Here is a 20,504-nt window from a genome sequence, read left to right as displayed (position 1 = left end):
TCTATAGCTTCTTAGTATACCAATAATTCCCTCATATTATCCCTCATACTCCCTTAGTATTCCAATAATTACCTCATTCATCCTCAGAACAATCTTGGGAGTTAAGTTATTAACAGTGCAAACCTACACATGTCTACTTGGAAGTTAAGTTCTATTGACTGCAATAGGGTTTACTCCCAAGTAAGTGTGTATAGGATTGCAGCCTAATAGCTCTGTTGCACAGATGGAGAACTGAAGTTGCGCTATGGTTTACCTAGAGCCCCAAACTATCCTGGCTAAGCAGAAACTTGAACCTAGGTCTCTTCAATATTCTTTAGGTTACCATTGTTGCCTGGCTATACTAGCAATGATAAATCTGAAATTTGAAACAGAACTTTTTACTCACAGCCTTGTTCCATGAACTGATGGGCCTTAACAATGACTTGTAAGGGTCAGCATAAGCCTCCTAACAGTAGTCCAAAGGGACAACATGCTCACCCCCCACCCCACCACCCAATGCCATTGCTGAGGCTTGGCCTTGCTGTGCTGGTGTTTCACTTCCCACTCCTGCTAGTACAGCTGTCCTGGGCACGTGTCGTTGTGCCCCTCAAGTAGGCACAGGCTCACCTTATCTCACAGAAGCTATAAAGCTTGACACAGGCTCATAGTAAAGGAGGACATAGAGATTTCTTGGTAAGTGGAGTAGAGCATGGTATGTGTATTGTCTTATCTGTTATAAGACAATAAAAGTGAAATAGTTTGAAGTAAAGCTGAAGTCGCTTAACTTTTATTTCTAGAGCATTTGCAGGATTCAGAATCCTTTCCATCATATTGTGGCCTGATGTTCTTTGCAAGTAGGAACACTGACAGAATTCATGTCTACACAAAGGTAGGTAATTATTTCTTGGCTTGGGTCCAAAGAAGTGCAAGCAGAGTTCCATTTGTGCAACATTTCTGCCCCCTCTCCCCACTGGAGCTACCTTCACTGTCTGAAAAGTCACTCCTGAGTGCCAAGGGACCCTTTGGAACTGTATGGGATGTGGTGTGGCTGCGCAAGGAGGGGAGAATTGGGAAAAATCCAGGAGGCATCAGGAAGGGAAAGTTGGCAAAAATCAGGGTGACACCTTGTACAAGCAGAAGTGCCTTTCTGATCACACAAGACACTGTTAGATCCAAGCCATTGACCAGGTTCAGACGACGCGCAGCAGCTCATCATGGGTTATTTAACCCACGACGAGCCATGGTGCCTATGGGTGCCAGGTTGCCTATACAGCCCCTACTCGGGGGTTATTGTGTCATGCAAACCCAGTGAGCATGGGTTATGTGAGGGTTAAACCTAAAAGAGCCCCTGCATAACCTCGCATATGTGAGGGTTGTTTAACCCTCACATAACCCACATTTGCCAAGTTTACACAACACAACCCCTGAGCAGGGGTTGAATATTAAATGGCAGCCACATGCACTGCAGCCTCACCGTGGGTTAAATAACCCAAAGTGGGCTGTTGTGTCATCTGAATAGCCCTGTTGTGTGCATAGTTGTCTTGAGAGCTGCTATCCTCTTCCATGCCTCTATACAACTGGGCTCAATTGCAATGTAACAATGTACATGTGATTATAAGAACATAAAAAGAGCCATGCTGGACAGACTAAGGGTCCAGTCCAGCATTCTGTTCACACAGTGGCCAACCAGCTGCTGACTAGAAACCCACAAGCTGGACGCAAGTGCAACAGCACCCTCCTGCCCAAGTTCCAGTGTACATAGGCATACTGCCTCTGATACTAGAGGTTGCATATAGCCATCTCGGTTCCCTCCTGGATCCCTTTTTAAAAATTGGTGTTACATTGGCCATCTTCCAGGCCTCTGGTACAGAGGCTGATCTTAGGGGCATGTTGCATATTTTGGTTAGATCTGCAATTTCATATTTGAGTTCTTTAAGAACTCTAGGATGGATACTATTTGGGCCCAGTGATTTATTAACTTTCACTGTGTCCATAAGGTGGAGAACTTCTTTGACACTGGTATTTGCCTCAGTTCCTCAATCTCCCTTCCTGAAAACATAAATTCAGGCACAGGTATCTGTCCTATATCTTCTGCAGTGAAGACAGTTGAGAAGAATTCGTTCAGCTTCTCCGCAATCTCCTTGTCCTCGTTTAACTCCATTGTTGTCCAACTACCTTCCTAGTTGGTTTCCTGCTTCTGATGTGTTTAAAGAATTCTTTATTGTTGGCCTTGATGTTATTAGCGATACGTTTTTCAAAATGCTTTTTTGCATCTCTTATTGTCTGTTTGCATCGCCTTTATGCAAGCTTGAGCTCCCTTTCATTTTCCTCATTTGGGAAAGACTTCTGTTTTCTGAAGGAAGCCTTCTTTTCTCTAATAGCTTCTTTGACACTATTAGTTAACCATGTCGGTGACCTCTTGGTCTTGGTGCCACCTTTCCTAACCTGTGGTATACATTTTAGCTGAGCTTCTATTATTGTGATTTTGAGTAACCGCCAAGCATTTTGAAGAGATTTAACCCTCTTGACTGCCCCTTTCAACTTCCTTTTCATCAGTTCCCTCATTTTAGAGAAGTTTCCTCTTTTATAGTCAAATGTGACAGTTGGACTTCCTGGGCAGTTTTCCACTTAAATATATATTAAATCTGATAGTACTGTGGCCATGGTTGCCAATTGGTTCAACAACATTTACATCACATACTAGGTCCTGTGCAACACCACTTAGGATTAAATCCAGGGTCGCCTCCCCTCTGATCGGTTCCATGACCATCTGTTCTAGGGCACAATCATTTAGGGTATCAAGAAATTTAACATCTTTGTTGTAACTGGAACATGCATTTATCCAGTCAGTGTGGGGGTAACTGAAGTCACCCATTAATACAACACTTCCTGATTTAGAGATCTCCCTGATTTTGTTTTCCATCTCAAGGTCACCTTGACATTTGCAGTAGAATATGCAAATATGCCTTGCATATTCTACAGTCCCCCCCCCAGGTATTTGCTATTAATATTACTTTATGCAGTATTTAAGTATTAAATGTAGCCCTTTTTCCTGACTCACTGGGCAATCAGTATGTCCATGGGCTCATACTTGATGCAAGTATTATTTGAAGCAATCCTGGAACATAAGTCTGGGCAGGCGGTGGGCATACTGGCTTGATCATGATAATACATTCGGAAATTGTTGAAACATGTCAATACAGTCTCTGACTCTTAAAATCTGCTAGAGATATGAAAACGGTAAAAGTGGTGAACTTTTGGAAGAGTTCACATGTAATTCTAAAGCAGGGGAGGGCAACCTAAATTGAGTGTGAGGCCAAATGACCCTCCCGTCATCCCTCTGCAAGTCTAATGACATCAAAGGGGACGTGACCATGTCCCCTGACTTATTTGGTCCCCATCAGGCAAGTCAGAAGGAAGATCCTCCTGGCACATCTGCTCTGCCTGCCTCACACCTTCTCCCATTGAGGAGAGGGCACAGGGCAGATAAAGCTGCTGCAGCTGGGGAGCAGCTTAAGATAGTTTTTAAAAGAATCTATTAAGGTAATTTAATTTATATATTTATTGTTTTATCATTAATAGTGTGTGAGAAATACACTACAAATAGCAGTTTTTTCGTGGCTTCGTATAGTCTTGTTTTACGTTTGTTTTGTATTTTAATGTTATTTGAAGTAGATTGCTTTTTGCTAGAAATGAAACATTGTATATCATGCAGTTGGCTAAAATGAGAGGTACTTGGGTTTCTTGTAAGAAGCAGCATGATGAGTCACTGAAGATAAATGAGTGGTAGAAAAAAATACCAACTTCTTAAAAACCTTCAGAGAACTGAATGCCTTCCTGATTTAGGAGATTAAAAGAACATTTCTTTGATTCATCCAGGATGGAAAGCCCCTGAATTGTAACTTCATTCCATTGGACATAAAACTAGATAACTGGGAAGATTTACCAAAGTGTTTTCAACAAAAGCAGAACCGTTCATTGGTAAGATCAATTTAGTAATTCTGGGTGCAGTTATAAATAATGCCCTGAGCATGTGCTTGTGCTTATCCATGTAATTAACAAAATGTTCTGCCTTGATCTCAGGTTTTTAATTATTAGCTAAGCATATACAGATCTTAATTGCTTTTTTTAGTGGAATCTGTTTCTTTGGGGAAAAATATAACACTTCCCTTGTCTGTACATACACTCAGCTGTATAATTAAAGTTCCCATCTGTAGAATTAGTAACTGAATTCTGTTGACAGGATCATTTTTTAAGAAAACTTGTACCTTAGCAGCAATGGACAACAACATTTAAAAAAAGAGAAGAACCACAAACAGGAAGAATTTTAAGGGTGCATTCACAAAAGCAATTAGGAACAATTTTTTTGTTCCTATCTTTGTAGTTTTTAAACAGGTAAATACAGACAGTGGGAACGCACACAAACATCAATGTTTGTGTGTATGTGTGTCACATGAACATGTAAATAAATATGTGTGCCAATACTGTAGAAAGCCAGAATTCAAAAAAAAATTTCAAAGTATGTTTTTAGAGACATCTAAAAATGGAGGCTGGAAATATCTCTGTTCTTAATGCAATACTTAACATTTGTATATTGCTTTCAAATGTTCAAAGCAATTAACATGTGTAATCTAATTGTAAACCTTATAACAATATCACTATTATTATCCCCCATATTGCAGAGGGGAGGGAATGAAGCTGTGAGAGAGTGGCTGATGGGAGTTGGAGTCCAACATGGTCTCTGGGCAATAGGCTCCCCGTAGGTTAATTCTAGATTAACTGTAGGCAGTGAAGTTTCTGGAGTAGTGAGTCTTGAGCAAAGAGATATCTTCCCCTACAAGTGTTCTGCTCTATGTGCGTTACTATTTCCAGACACCACTGAATCAAACTATTGTTCTAGACCAAACTATTGTTCTAGAGTAGGAAATCTGCTGGAAGTAAGTGTGCATGAGCAAATGAGAAACTCTTAAAAAAACAAGAGTTATAGGTAATGAACTTTGCTTTCAGCTGTTGACCTTCAGTGCCTGAAAGTGGTAGGCTTGCTTTTTTAAGTACTAGTTTTATGTATAGATTTGCTTTTTTACTACCGTTGCATTTATAGTTGAAACCAACTGTGCCCAAATCCAGTGCTCTTGTTTGTTTCCAGGTAAATTCTATACCATTTCAATATAAAGTTTTGTATTTTCTCCTCTAGATACTGAGGTTTGTAAGAGAATGGAGTGGTCTAACAGCCATGAAGCAGAGAATTATCAGGAAAAGTAGCCAGATATTTTCTAGTCCCATTCTTGCCGCTGAAGAGATGTTATGTAAACAACAAGCCAAGCTCAGCAGTACCAAACGGTGTGTGCCTACAGCCTCTCAACTACTCTGGTAGAGGGATGGTAAAGTGTATTATGCCAGAAGCTGTTAAGTCATATTTGCGTCATTATGATGATTTACTTAGTGGCAAGCTTGTTTTAACTGTCTGTTGGCTCTTAAAGCAGAATGCTTCAAATGGCAAAGCTGGAAAAACATCAAAAGACTGGTGCTATTCCTTATCCTAAAGGATAATCTTCCATGCTCCAGCCAAATTCGTTACTGAGTAACTAACATAATGTAGAAATGAGGTGCAAAGGTGTCAGGTGAAACTATCCGAGTCAAGCCAGGTGCCACAGGTGAGGCTTGCTTTTTATTCTGGGAAGCCTCATTTAACATGTGAAAGACAGAAACTAAGATGGTGAAGCTGCTTCTTGGCATGCAGGCACAGGGACTAGAAAAGCTTTACCTGCTGAATTCCTGATTATTACGGGATTGTTAAAAGTGCAGGAGCTCTGTCCAGGGGGGAAAATGTTTGCTTCCCCTAAGGGGGAACCCCCACTCCAGATCCTTTAGCCAGTCTCATCTGCTGGGGAAATTCCTTCCTGGCCCTAAACAGGATGCTTACGCTTATTCTAGATGTGCAGTTGCTGCTGTGCCTGTAGTTGCTCCCATGCAGATGATAAGGGGCAGAGTCCAATGGTGCGCAAGCACCAGCAGGACTCACCGCATGCATGCACAACATGGATCTGGCACTTTGGATAGGAACCGGAAACACTTGTTTCCAGAAATGGGGCAGGTCAGCAGAGCTCAAATAGTGGAGCTCCACCAAGCTGTCCCAATGCAGAAATGCCCATTTCCACTTCCTTTGGGGCTTGCTTCTGAATTGCTAAATCCCCACTGTGCAAGTGGTGAGTCCCAATTGCACAGTAGAATCAGTGAGAGCACAGCAGCCACATTGGATTCCACCCAAGGTCTAACACCCGCCAGTGTGGGTTGCCATTAAGTTGCCATTAGCAATCATGCAGTTCATGCCCTAATGTATTAGGCGAATACATTACAAAGTCAGCAGATGGCATTCTTTCACATCCTGGTTTTTGAGGAGACTGTGAAGAAATGAGTATTTTCCCAAGCATACCATTTATTTTATCTCCTCTTCATGTTTCTTTGTGATAAAATGTAGTGCAGGTGGAGGAACAGTGATAGAAATAGCCTTAGCAAGAACAGTGCTAAAGGCATTCTAAACTTCGGAATTTCTGTGTTCTTAAGAGAAAAAACAGTAATGCATCACCCTACTGATAGTTTTCATGCTATTGTAATAAAAGACTAATAAATATATGTTATTTAAAATAGAATAGAGGTACCTGTTGAAAGTGATCTAATTTTCCAGATTGCATCTGGAAGACTTATTTCATTTTTTGAGTTGAGCTACAGGCTAAAAAGGAATGTTTAATGTGATTCTAGGTACATAACAAAGGAGGACGTGGCCAAAGCTTCAGTAGGGAAAGCTGACAGCAGTGGGGGCAGTGTTCGTATAGTCACCAAAAAATCCACAGGTGCCATAAAAATCAACTCTGTCTCTGCGGGAGAAAAGGAGAAACATTCTACAGCGTAAGTGGAAAGAAAGAGAATATTAATGTTAATAACTACATGACCTTTAAACCCCTAACAGCTTGAGGCCAGGTTGACTGTGAAGGTGTGTCTCCTTCTGGATAAATACCTACCCAGACTCTAAGGTCATCTTCTGCCCTTTTACAGAAGCCTCCATCAAATGAGGTGAAGCATGTAGCTACCAGAGACTGGGGCCTTTTCAATAGTGGCACCCCAGTTATGGAATGCCCTCCCCTAAGAGACTTGCCTGGCACCTACATTGTAGTTGTTTTGGCCCAGGTGAAGACCTTTTTATTCTCCCAGGCTTTGTATTTGTGCTGTTTTGTTAATACATGAAATTGATAAAATTATTGAAACTTTAAATATAAAAGTTACACAATCTTCTGAGCCCTTCATTTTCAAACAATTGGTCAGCATTTAACAGCAAGATATCTCCAGTGGCAGCTGGTGCCTGAGGTGGAGGGCAGGACAACTAGTGTTGTCCTGCCCTCCAGAGCCATGGACTGGCAAAGACAACCAAACCTAGTTCTCGCCCGATTCTTCTATGAAAAGACGCTACGGGTACATAAGCAATGCAGGACAAATACTTAGCATCTAACTAAATTGAAGAGTGTCTTACCTTGGTTCAAAAGTGTTGTGTGCTCACGCTTGGTGAAGGTATGTGGCTTCCACCATCCCTTACAGCCACCCCTGAACTTGACCCCATTTGAAATGTAGCTTGTCTGGTCTTTGCAGTGTAGCTTGCCAGAAAAACTCAGCATTGAAAAAGGAGAAAAAATGGGTTTTGGAGCAACACACAGCTCTGTGCTGAGAGAAAAGGCACAACTGGGGGTATTTTTGGTGGGTGATTCATCTGGTTAGGATGGTGATATTCTGGATCAGGTTGCACTCCCGTTAAATGATCACATATGCAACTTGTGACGGTGCTTATTGATACAGTGGTCTCTGAAAGCTCAGGTGATACCTGTGGCACAGAGTCCGTTCCAACAGTTTAGATTTGTGTGTCTCCTGTGGCCCCTCCTGAACAGAGAGCCTTGCCATGGCTTCCAGATTAGACAACTGCAATGTATTGTACGTGGGGCTGCCTTTGAAAGACAGCAGAGAAATAGCAGTTGGGAGGAGAATACAGCTTCCAGGTTATGAACTTGGACTGGTTATTGGGAACATACCTTGCTAGTGCTTCAAGACCGCTACTGATTTCTGGTCTGTTTCTGAGCCAAATTCAAAGTGCTGGCATTTACTTTGAAAGCCCTACATGACTTGGGACCTGGGTACTGCAGGAACACTTCCAACTATACACTTAGATCATCTTCAGAGGTCCTTCAAGTGCCCCTGCCATCTGACCTGAGGCAGATGGTGATGGGGGAAAGGGCCTCCGCACATGCTTTGGGAATATTTTCTCTTCAGTGTTGTGAAGACTTTATTTTTCTAGACTTTTAAAAATTCTGATTGTTTTAAGCTGTTTAAAAATACTAACTTATTGATCAGTTATGTTGCTGAGCATCTTGCTGTTTTAATTAAATATTTTATTTCTTGCATTGTTTTATTGAAATTATGTTATCTGCCCTGGAAACTGAATGCATTAAAACGTATTTTTACTCCAGTGGAATTGTCAAGGAACTGCTGCCTCTTTATCTTTATCTTAGGTTGGCTTCAGAAGATAAGAACTGCCCAAATTCCAGTCAGACTGATGCTTTTGAAGATCCTTCCTTGGGCAAAGGCTACGTGCAGGCTGTAGACAATGAAGGGAAGCCACTTTGCCTCAGCTGCCAAAAGCCTGCAATCCAGAATGAACAAATGCCCACTTCTATTGCCTGGGATACACGGTTTTGTTCTCATAAGTGTCAGGATGACTTCTTATTCCACACTAGCCAGAGTTACCTGAGAACTAAAGTTTTTGAAATAGAACATGGGGTTTGTCAGAAGTGTAGTCTGAATGCCCAGGAACTCTACCTCTGTGTCAGAGATGCCCCAAAGAATCAACGTAAGAGTCTTCTGGAGAGCTCTTGGATGTCCAAGCTTCCTTTAACACAGGTAAACACTGATTGTCTATTGAACATAGACAACCATCATTATCTAAAAGTTCATTAAGTCTTTTTTCATGTGTTGATCTTGGATTATTGTATCCCAACCCAGCATATAATTGGGTGGATAGTCCCCTTTCTTTCATGCTTGTAAGAACTGAGAATTGGCGTCTATCAGCATTACTTGAAAAAAAAGTAAACCAGGCTGTTATGATCTATGTACCAGCTGCATTCAGACATCGTGCTCTCAGGTCTTTCAAACCATGTTCCATCCTTGCTTTCCCTCACAGATCCAGTTTAATATAATCACAGATCGCCATATCATCTGAACTGTCATGGTGTTGGATGAGCCCTTCTAACAATTGCAATCCTGATTTGGAGGGATTGCTCAAGCTAGTTTTCCATTTTGGACATCATAGCAAACTGGCTTGACTAACCAGGAAGTGTTAGGGGGAAGGAAGCATGTACACAGCTCATTCCCACCTGGAAAATGTGATGTCTGAATATTGCTAATGGATGAATGGTAATGCTTTAGTAGCTTACCCTCATATCCTATCTAATTTCAGTTAAATGTCATTATACTGAACCCAACTGAAGGTCACTTCTGGCAAGTGGATCATATCAAGCCAGTTTACAGTGGGGGAGGACAGTGTTCTCTAGAAAATCTTCAAACATTATGTACAGTTTGTCACAAGGAGGTGAGTACAAAACACAGCACCAGAACACTGCAAGAGCCCACCTCTTCTTCCCTCTGCATCCAATTACTGTACCAGCTACAAGTGTTAACTTTAGCACAGTGGGAAATAAGAGGATTCTCTGTTTGCCCAGCAAATAACTGTCCACTACTTGACCTGGATCCTTGTCTCCATTTCTCTCTCCGATTGTTTGCATTTTGATGCAATACCATATCCAATGATTTCAGGTAGTATCTAGTAGACCAGCATATGTTGAAGGATAACTTAAAAGCTTGCCTCATAAGACTCTGATCCCAATTTCTCTGTAGATAATACTGTGAAATGCATTTTTATCTGATTTGTTGTACTACTTTTTTCTTTTCAGAGAACAGCAAAACAAGCAAAGGAAAGAAGCCAATTGAAAAGACAATGCGTAGCTTCAAAATATGGATCTGACATTACCAATTTTTTTGTGAAATTATGAAAGTATTCATTATTAGAGGTTTATGCACAGCTTGAACAAACTGGTATCAATCATGTGCTGTAACAGGTTACTAACTCTTGTTTGAAAATCCCGTTGTTAGGGTTTAAGCTATTCCTTGGGTTAGATCCAGAATTATTATTCCACCAGCAGAAAGATACCACTAGCAGAACAGAAATTTTGCCTCCTCTCCTCCCCCTGCAGCCTCCCACATGCCCTTGAAATCTCTAAAGGATCCCCCCCCCCAATGACAATTCTGGATCTAAGCTTGTGTTTGTATTGTGTTTACCCAGCTTTTTTTTATTATTACTAATAATACATACTGGATTTTATCATATCAAAGTTAAAGTTTTTTACCTCATTCTGTACTAAACATGATAGTATTCAGAGTTCAAAGCCAGAGGTCCACATGGTTTAATGCACTTTATACCATGCAAAGAATTCTGGTGCTATGGTTTGATATGTATATTATAGTAAACTATCACTTTTAGTTTTCTGGATCACACAATGATATAGAATAACTTACATTTTTGGCCCACCTTTTTAGTAAGGTGCACAACAAAGTAGACCCACAAATGAGTTGTATTTTATTAAGCCAAAAATAGGTGTAGGTTTAAATAGTATGAACTCACTTGTGGTAGTTACATACCTATTTCTCATTTTAAATGAGCATAAAACTGAGCAAAGCAAGCTTTCACACAACTTCATGGAATTCTACAATTATCACCATATTTAGCTTTTACACAATAGTAATATACAGTTGTTTCAATCATTCCATTATCACTGTAAGCAGATTTACTTACCAGGAATGGATTGCTAATTGAAAACCAGTAATGCAGTTCCCAACATCCCTCAAAAGCCCTCTAACACCTGCAGGTAGTTCCACAGAAAGGGGCTCTCGGCAGAAAGGATTACTCTAAAATTATGCAAACACCTTTCATAAGGAAATTGTTTGGCATAGGCATTGATTTTGAATGACTAGTCTGAGAATTATTCTTGTTTACTAGCTTACAAAAGGATTATCCTCAGCTATAAAGGTTTGGGCAGAACAACCCCCTCAAGGTATACACTTCCTTGAAAAAACACTTTCACCAGCACAAGATGCAAGATCAGCGGACTAGATGGTGACATCAGAAGAATGTTGTGTCAGAAGAAAAGGCACCAGCAAGTCGGAAATCCTCTTTTGTAAGAACACTGTACATTCGCTGAGGCAGAGGTTTAGAGTAAGGTGCAGGCCGGGGGATAATCGTGCGTAAAATAACCTCACGCCCTGCTGGAGGTGGGAAATCTGCAACTGTTCCAGAATTCAACCGTTTCTCATCCACAGAGCCAGATCTCTTTAATTCTTCATCAAAGGGCATCATTGTAGTAACCTATAAGAAATACATTTTGCTTGCTAGAACTATATCAAATAATTGAGACATAAGGACTACATTAGGTAAATGGAGTGAGACTCAGATATTTACAAGTAGCACTTCACCAACAGATATGTAAGAGACCAACAAACAAATGAGCATGACAGTGATAGCATTATGTTCACTGGGTTTCTAAAATGGAGGTACACATATTCTTTCATTTAGAATTTGTGCCTCTACAACAAAGACTAATGCTTGTATAAAGGTGTTAAATACAGAGCCTAGAGAAAAACAGAATATAGGACATCACAGACTATTTCTCAGTTGAGTGCCAAAAGTGGGCCTCAAACTGCTTCAGACTTCTCTCCACACACAAAAATCACTTTTTATACTATGCAATATTAAACACTAATTCCATCAAATGACAAGCAAAATTAGACTACAACATTTATCTTGAATTCTTTGATATTTTGGTCTGTATTCAAGGAAACCAACATTAATCAGGATTTGGTGTACAATCTTTTCAACATAGGATGTGACCTTCTAACCAGGTAGACCATTAGTTCAACTGACAATGATCTTTTCCTGCTTACGTGCAATTTTCAAAGCAAGATGCTGTGCACTGAACTTGGGATCTTTTGCATGCAGAGCACACGCTTTACCACTGACCTATAGCCCCTCATCTGTTTCAAATTAACTGTCCTGCCACTCCCAACAGGTTGAAAACTCCTGTAGAGCATTCTGAAAAGAAATTTCCACTTTTTCCCTGCAGAAGTAAGGTCTCGTGAAAACATTTAAATTTCTTTCAGAAAGATAACTCCAAGTAAAAAAATGACTGGACCCAGTTTGCAATTATATAACTGACCGAGGTAAACCTATTTTTACAATCATGAAAAATATCACTAAAGTAGCAAAACGGAACATTTTCTCTAATTAATATGAACAAGTGGGGGTTTTGTAACTATTTTAGTTTGGTGCTTGGAATTTCTTTACATTATGCTTTGCCCTTGCTAGCCAAAACACAAACACCCCACCTGAACAGGTCATAGGCAACAACTATGTGTCAAAACAAGGCAGTGCTCTAGGTGGCTTTTAAACTTCAGAAGCTTCTCACAGTTTCTAAATAATTAGATGCCCACTTGAATCTGCGGTTCTTCAGTTGCAAGTTTAACTACAACATATTGTACTGGTTTCAAAACATGTGACTTAAAAACCTTGTTTAAAGCTGGGAAGATGAAATTTTAATGGTTTAAATATGCAAATGATTGGTAGTAATCAAATCATTATATACTACGTTGCTACAGCATTCATTTTTATATACCTACATGAAGTTAGGCAGATGACTGGAAAATTAGGGAAAATTTAGTTACCTCCTCAGAAGATTCAGTCAGCTGGATAAGGAAGAGAATCAGTGATAAAAGACAGAAAGAAAGGCAAGTCAGAGGTGACTCACATGGGGTTACAGAGAGGTTTCAGGACTCTGCTTTAAAAGGAGCATGTCCTGCATTCAGGTACACAGTGCTGTCAAGAGGAATATGATAAACGCTCCAAACACAAAACAGATGTAAAACAGACTGATACACAATTGGTACAAAGAATATTGTTAATTTTGTTCACACACTACAAGTCAATAGATTTTTTAACTGTTCAATAGATGTAACTTTCTGCATGTTCTAATCCAGGGACTGATAGACACAGAAGCTTCCAAATTTGCAGCAGCTGCCCCATGCATTCCAACAGAGGCAGTCACTACATAGACATGTATTCTCTGCAATGGATCTACTGCTGCCACTGAAATGGACAGGACAGGCCATATCTGCATGAGCTGCTTTTGTGTACGTGCAGGGGTTTGAATTGGGGACCTTGTCTTTTTCTTCAATCTTACATTTTAATGTAATTTAATACAAAGAACTGTCATCCCACCTTACTTAAAATCAAAACCTATCTAGGATTCTGTTTTGCCAGTTAATACACTTGTAGAAATGAACATCAGCAGGCACTGTTTTCACTGAGATACCTATTCCAAAAATAAGTGTTCTTTAAGATGGTCAGCCACTGCCACGTTTTTGTAAAACAATAGTATAAAATGGTTTCTAAAAGCCATTTTATACATGGAGAATAATGCTATTTTATTTATTGCGTCTGTACGAGAAGTCAACTGCATAAGCAAAAGGGCCCAAGGTTCTTGTGTACGTTGTTAACAAGCTACCCAGTTAGAGACCAGTGTTTTAAACCAGAGTTTCTCTTAGCGGCACTGGCATCAGGTTTCCATTATGGCAAATAATACTGAAAAAGGGTGCCATAATAAATGAGTGTGACAGTCAAATGGATCATTTGACCTTCTAACCTGGAAATTCACCAAAGCAAGAGATACTTTACTGTCACCAATTTAGAAATTAACGCTACATCAGTGAAAAGCTACCCTTTTATCACAATGATGCCCTGTTTATCTGCTGTCCTTCAGAACTGCACATTGTGACATGCTGATTTCTGCTCCAGCATGAAAAGCCAACATACCTTAGATCTGTTAGGCCCTCAAAAGACTTAAAGTCAGTTTCAGACAGTTGCATTTTAACTGAAGAGGAGCATTTAGCACAAGGGGTTCCAGTAGGCTAATGGCTACAAATAGATACATTTGCAATTAGCCAAACTACTGAGCACTTCTCTAGACAACAAGGAAATGGTTTGACCTGTTGCTTTATTTTGGTTTTATTGTGTTTGGCTGCTCTTTTTATTGGAGTTACTTTTATTAACATTGTCTTAGTGTTGTTTTATATTTTATGTTTTTAATTTTTAAGAACGTTTGTTATTGGGCATCTTAAAAACAAAATAGACAACCAGCTATCTGAAAGGAACCATGACTACATTTCCCTGATTTAACATAAGCTGCAATGAGCCAGTGTGGCGCAATGATTAGAGTGTTAGACTAGGACTGAGAATAACCAGATTCAAATCCCTCCTGCAGTCATTTACTAGGTGACCTGCCATTTACTGTCTCTCAAGCCCAACCTAACTAGTAGGATTCTTGTGAGGATAAATTGGATGTGGGGAAAACCATGCCCTAAGTGAAGAAGGGCAGATCATAAATAAATATTGTTCCATGCATAATTAAAAGTATCAGTCACTATGGGTTTTTATCCAGTGCTCCCATTTGTGCAACTGGACTTTCCTGCCCTGTCTTCCCTATTGCAGTCACTGTACCAGATTTCCACTTGAGCAGCACAACCCAATGTAATTAAGTGATAAATTTAATTTTATGCCACTTCATTGTGTCTTCATTCTGGCTGCTGAATTGCATTTATATGCGCGCGTGCGCACGCGCACACACACACACACACACACACACGGAAAGTCTGTATGCTGGCTACTCCAATAACATTCTACCCAGTTTCAGGTTTTCCTACAAACTAAATTTCATTGCACTGAGAGCAACTTCCCATGTGGAACTGCCTCCCCAGACTACTCCCTTTACAGAAAATACAGTATTTTATCCAAAGAGATGTGTGCACAACTGTTCCCTTTCTGCTACAGATCCTTGAAGCCCTGAAAAGCTTGTCCCACAAGTTGAGAGACACCCCTAGAAAAACATGCAATGCAGCACAGAAAGCTGTAGTCAGGTTAGGGTGATTGACATCTCCCCCAGGCTCAAGCAGAAGTCCCTTCAACTCATGCAAGGGGCACTTTGGCTCTAAGCCGCAGCACAAGTTACTGTAATACACCAACTAGAGCCACACATTTGGCTAGTTATTCCATATTGTTTTGTAAATGTCAACTTCTTTCAACTCTGCAGCTCATTCCCATGTGCAATCCTCTCATTTCAACCTTCCTCTCCTAGGCTCCCCAGGGATGCTAACTTCCTAGGTTCCCTGTCGGGTGCTAGGACCATCACCCATTCCCTAAGGTCTTCTGCCTATTCAGTTCTTCCCGAGTCCTCAGCAGCTGAGTCAATAGCAAAGGATCATGAAATAAACACATATACTACAACATTCCAGAAGTTGTTATGACATGTGGTGAAGCAGTAAACTTGAAAATAATTCAATGCTAGCTATTATATACAAACATGATTTTTTTCTGACAGCCTAGAAACTACCAGAATCAATTCAATATTAATGTGCAGCAATCTGCCTGAATTTCTACAATCATTTCATAAAAGTACTACCCTGAAAAGAACACACTGATCCATATGTGCTTTTGTCAGGTACTGCTGTTTTTCCATTTAGTGGAAGATTTAACATAGTATTATACTTCATGCATGGGATGAACTAGATTCTGGTCCATGAAAGCGTATGCTATAACAGGTTTGTTTAGTCTTGAAGCTGCCACAAGACTGTCCTTATTTCTGCAACAGACTATCTGGGTTACCCAATGGAAATATAGCCAGAGTATCCTTACACAGAAAAGCACTTTCAAAGCCTGGCATTCAAGTATCATCCTTAACAAAAAGATTAATTACCTTACTTAACCTACATTAGAGATGCTAAGAAGGTCCAGCTTACCCTCTGTGCATTCACAAAAAGCTTGTGAATAATAGTACCAGCAGGCCCTCTTCCAGCACCAATGACAGATACTTCTGGCTGTTCCAGAAAAGAATTCACAAATCTGATAGTACAGAAGATAAGTGAGAAAGGAAAGAGTTAGCAAAAGAGGCACAATTTTATGTGTTTAAACAGGGGTTGTTTCTTCAAAATCTCAGTATTGGTACCAAACACTGAAGGTACTCAACAGACATACACATATAATTCTAGGTATCTAACTTAGGGCTAGTTCACACATGGGTATATATCACTTGTCTTTTCATGTCTTGATTGCACAACTCTGCAGAACTAATTCAGCTGTCAGCTATACAAACTAAGTCCACTGAAAGACCTTGACACTACAGTCATTAAGTGTTGAATGTGCATGTGGCAAACCAGCTGCCCTGGATTCTTACTGAGCTTGTCAGTATTCACAATCAGACTTGTTTAATTTCTTTAGTTTTCTCATCCAGAGGACTTGTGATGAGTAGCACTTAAAGATGTGTGTGGTCTTTAAAAAGTGGACAAATGCATCTATGTCTACTGCCTCACAAGGACTGATGCCAGCGTAACATTCTCAATCCCTTACCAATGGTAGGAGTGGGTACTGGCCATGGGACTGAGCACTTCCTCCACGGTCCCTACTCGCATGCACAAACCTTCCCTGCCCTCCTTCTACCACCTCACCGATGATTAATAGTTATGTCAGCACCAACATTAACCATGATTTCTGCTAACCAGGAATCACTCTTAACCAATTTGAAACCAGCTTGAAGATAAAAGAACGGTATAAATTCAGAACAGCTCTATGTGGCATGTTTCCTTACTTGGGTTGCAGAGCTATATGTAAATGTTTGGAAGCCAGCCATGCTAACACATGTCAATAGCTACCAAACGGCAGGGTGTGAGAAAAATGTAACATATAAGCCTGACATGGCCTTGCACTAAAGAAAGGAAAGGGGGTTGTGAATAAATTTCATCTGCATAAGCCTGTGAAACATGAGGAGTCCTAAGATATTTCACCTTTCTAGATCTTTGCGTTCTTCTTCTGGATCACATTTCTCTATCCCAAATTTAGCTTTCAGTGATCTTGCCCGGGCAATGGTGGCTTCCACACTCATAATCTGACTGATGATTTCCTATGTAAGAAGTGAAAACATTTTCCATGCTATCACATTCTACACTTTTTAGAAAGTTACTTTCCTAGACTCAAGTTTAGAGGGAGAATGGCTTACTTCTAATTTTTTGTCTTCTGGGTTTGGAAACCGGAGAACTTTACTGGAATGGGTGATTGTCTGCTTAATTACTTTCTTTACTGAAGAAATGTCTTCCAGTGATTCTGTTGGAGAATATAAATGAAATATATTGTAGTAATAGTTCTACCTTTACTCCAAACATATGACATTGCTTAACAAGCGTTATTTACCTTCTTCCTTTACCTTGAGTACAGCTGCATGGATGACACAAGGCAGAAGATGCCTTGCAAGATCTGCTGGTTTCTGAACTGCTAAATAGTGCAACACCTGAAGATATGGTAAAAGCATTACATCACAATAATTCTGTCATTACTATCTGATCACCTTAATTCTGCACAATAGACACCACCTCTTGGGTATTTTAAGTACACATATTATCGCAACTAAAATACTAGAATAAGCCCTAATTATGAATCTTTTCCCTTTATAATTCACAGCCATCATAAAAATTATTCAAAATGCAGGAGAAAATAATTTTGCAGAAATTCTTTGGGGACTTCTTTAAAGTGTTTGTCCTTTGTGAAAGTTAAGGCTCTGAAACTAGCATAAAGAAATTAGTATTTAAGAGTGCAACAGCAGAAATACAAACTCCAGAGCTATTTAATCAATGAACACCATTTGGAAGCTATTGGAAAAGCAGCCCCCCCCCCCCCCCAAGTGAGGCTATGAAGAGGTGCTTGTCAACTAATCATCATCTGTCTTTTGGTGGGAGGTATGTTTGTGAAGAAAGCAGTGAATGCTGGAAGGATAGATGGATACTGCTTAGAGCTAATGAAGGGCAGGAGGCAGAGGTTTGAAAGAAGAACTATCACAATTACTGCCAAGTAAGGGGGGGGGGAGTTTTCATTCCCGAAGTACCTGTAATTCTAAAGTGTTAATTGATCTTTAAAATTGCAAGTGTGTTTAACTAGTTTTGTTTACATGTTTCCACAATCAAAATGTCTGCCAATCTAGAGGGTTATATTTCCAGAAGGAAACTGCATTACTCAGTCCAATAATAAAAGCAAACTCTACAGATGTTAACATTATGAGCAACACTAGAGAAATTCAGTAAACAAAATACATTTGGAAGTGGGTTCTGTCTTTATTATGTAATACCTTCTAAAGATCACACTGTCCTAGGTTTTGTTTTTACCTTCTCTGCTTCACGAGTGTCATCAAAGAGTCGTCTTTGCCTTCTTGCTGGAATTGGCTTTGCTGTTTCCCATGCTTCAACCCACATATTACTTGGAATCTTCATTCGGGCACTCAGCTCACCCTTGATGACTACATCCCCTTTTTCATCCACGGTTTCCTCTTCTACATAATCCCGAGGTGAATACCATCTTACAAAATCCTCCAGACAACAACCAGGGTTGGCAGCCTACAATGGAGAGGGAAAAAAGCAGACATAGAACATGTTCATTTCTTCATATACTTCCCAAAGCAAAAACCTTTTTGCAGGATAATGAGGACTATACAGCATTGCATTTTGGTACATACATAAAACTAGGCTGCCTAAGATGAAAGCTGTCAACTTGTAGGAAGAGTCAGACATGAGTTTTCCTTGTTAAGAATTTCCAAAGCAGTTCTACAAGATACAACACTCAGAGTTGTGTCTGGCTTTTTCAGTGAGAGGAAAATTCTGCTCTTTGGTACATTTGTAGGCAATTCCGCACATTAATTTTTAGGGTTATAATGCAGAAATGTAATGCTCTCAGTGGCCCTAAAAACTAGGTACTCTACGCTCTACACTGTAGAATTAAGGGCAGCATCTCATGTATGTTGAATAATCATGTACAGAAAACAGATATAAATGCGTGATCACCACTTTCCTCTATAAAATAGACAGAAACAGAGTCCAGGGAAGGATCAGGCTCTGACCTCTGTGTATTTTGGAAGAAAAAGCAGTAACTTGCACAGCTGAATGGTCTTCACACCTGCCATTCCCTGTACCGAAGTATTTTAATGTTTTGTACAGTGCCTAGGTATTTCAGGTGCTTGAAATATAAGTATAAAAGACAGAGATGCTGCCCTACGTTTAATGTCCTGGGCATATATGGGAAATGTGGACGCTTCTAAATTTTAGATTGTTTGCCTCTTCTCTCATTCTCCCAATAAAGCCATTTCAATAACTCACAAAGGTGCTGTATAATAATCCATACATACACTCTGAAACCCAACAGGGTTTATAATAGCTACCTTTTAATAGCCCAGACTTAACTGACTTGGGGAGAAAACACAATTGTGGCTCAATTTTAATTTTTAAAGACAGCAATTCTGAAACTCTGAAATAACTAAAGAATCTCTAATCAACTATTTCAGTTTCAAAGAGTCAGGAAAGAGACAACTGATTTTGACTTAAATGACTGACTCTTTGCCAATGGGCAAATAATCAGAAACAAAAGCCAAGCACATTAGACTACTATAAAACATAAGAAAAAATATGAACATTTTTACCCACTGATGCATACAGTGAAGCTGGGTGAAGAGACAAAGGAAATAAAGTAAAATGGAAGGAAAGCAATGACTGAAATAAGATATTATTGAAAAATCCTACTAGTACCATCTGGAGTGCTATTCTAATATGTTCATACAATCCCATGGAATTTGAGAACCTGCACCTACCTTGAAAGATTCCATATCTGACAGTAAACAGGCACTCTGCATGCGAGCTCGAAGATGGGCTCCTTCTGCTGATGTTCCCAGTTTAGCCAGCACCTCAGATTGTTCTTCCAGTAGATCTTCAGTCATAGGAGCTGGTTCCTGAAAAACAAAGAGCAAGAGCTTAAATGGGGAATTCCCTTCATGCTTGGCAATAAATACTGGGATAAACAAAAGACAGAACAACATTCAGTGAAACAACCACTCTTGTGACTTCATCACTCCTAGGAGCTATCATTCACAATCCAGTTCAGATTTTTTTAAAATCTCTGACTACCCTTGATATATTTAGAGACAGAACCACAGTTTCCCAGTTCGGCCATAACAGGAAACTGTCATTTTGCATTATGGTACCTAGGAGAAGGAGGAAAGAAGGACAGGAGACCGGACTATAATAAACTAGATGGACAAATAATCTGTCTTTGCATAAGGCAACTTTGTAACTGAAGGAGAAACCAAAAAGTACACAGTGATGGCAAGACCCATGGCATAAAACAATGGCTACCTATCCTATACTTCTAAAAGGATAAAACTGGACATACGTTTCACAAACGCAACATCTTTAGCTAGAGGAGCTTCAACTTGTCTACTCTTGGTCTAAGTTATGAAAATGTAAAAGAAAAACCCAGAGCAGTCTGGATCCCTCAATACAAGAACCTAAGAGTCAATTCA

At 39.9% G+C, this 20,504-nt stretch overlaps 2 protein-coding genes across 35 annotated transcripts in view; one reads left to right on the top strand and one right to left on the bottom strand.

The window, feature by feature from the left end:
• ZRANB3 (zinc finger RANBP2-type containing 3) overlaps positions 1-10,835 on the top strand; it is a 61,422-nt gene extending 50,587 nt beyond the window's left edge. For 13 of the 23 annotated variants that reach the window (XM_084809199.1, XM_084809191.1, XM_084809153.1 and 10 more), the window contains 7 exons: positions 777-868; positions 3,859-3,960; positions 5,174-5,319; positions 6,739-6,885; positions 8,532-8,919; positions 9,476-9,607; positions 9,969-10,835. In XM_084809199.1, the coding sequence (XP_084665325.1) occupies positions 777-868; positions 3,859-3,960; positions 5,174-5,319; positions 6,739-6,885; positions 8,532-8,919; positions 9,476-9,607; positions 9,969-10,067 (1,106 nt within the window). In that variant the 3' untranslated portion in view covers positions 10,068-10,835. Of the gene's footprint in view, positions 1-776; positions 869-3,858; positions 3,961-5,173; positions 5,320-6,738; positions 6,886-8,531; positions 8,920-9,475; positions 9,874-9,968 lie in introns of those variants that run through there. The other 10 variants (XM_084809076.1, XM_084809002.1, XM_084809042.1 and 7 more) reach the window with 1 other exon arrangement.
• Positions 10,341-20,504, bottom strand: part of RAB3GAP1 (RAB3 GTPase activating protein catalytic subunit 1) — a 44,100-nt gene continuing 33,936 nt past the window's right edge. For 5 of the 12 annotated variants that reach the window (XM_084809233.1, XM_084809293.1, XM_084809252.1 and 2 more), the window contains 7 exons: positions 19,797-19,934; positions 18,325-18,552; positions 17,360-17,456; positions 17,169-17,272; positions 16,957-17,072; positions 15,916-16,018; positions 10,341-11,437 (listed from right to left, as the gene is read on the bottom strand). In XM_084809233.1, coding sequence (XP_084665359.1) covers positions 11,195-11,437; positions 15,916-16,018; positions 16,957-17,072; positions 17,169-17,272; positions 17,360-17,456; positions 18,325-18,552; positions 19,797-19,934 — 1,029 coding nt within the window. In that variant the 3' untranslated portion in view covers positions 10,341-11,194. Of the gene's footprint in view, positions 11,438-12,789; positions 12,811-15,915; positions 16,019-16,956; positions 17,073-17,168; positions 17,273-17,359; positions 17,457-18,324; positions 18,553-19,796; positions 19,935-20,504 lie in introns of all 12 variants that reach the window. The other 7 variants (XM_084809215.1, XM_084809273.1, XM_084809283.1 and 4 more) reach the window with 3 other exon arrangements.

The sequence above is a fragment of the Heloderma suspectum genome, chromosome 1, assembly GCF_057233095.1.
Source record: "Heloderma suspectum isolate Gila_16-S chromosome 1, 16-S_ref, whole genome shotgun sequence".
In the NCBI taxonomy this organism is placed as follows: Eukaryota; Metazoa; Chordata; class Lepidosauria; order Squamata; family Helodermatidae; genus Heloderma; species Heloderma suspectum.
Note: the sequence above shows the minus strand (reverse complement) of the source record. Positions and strands in the feature narration are given on the sequence as shown.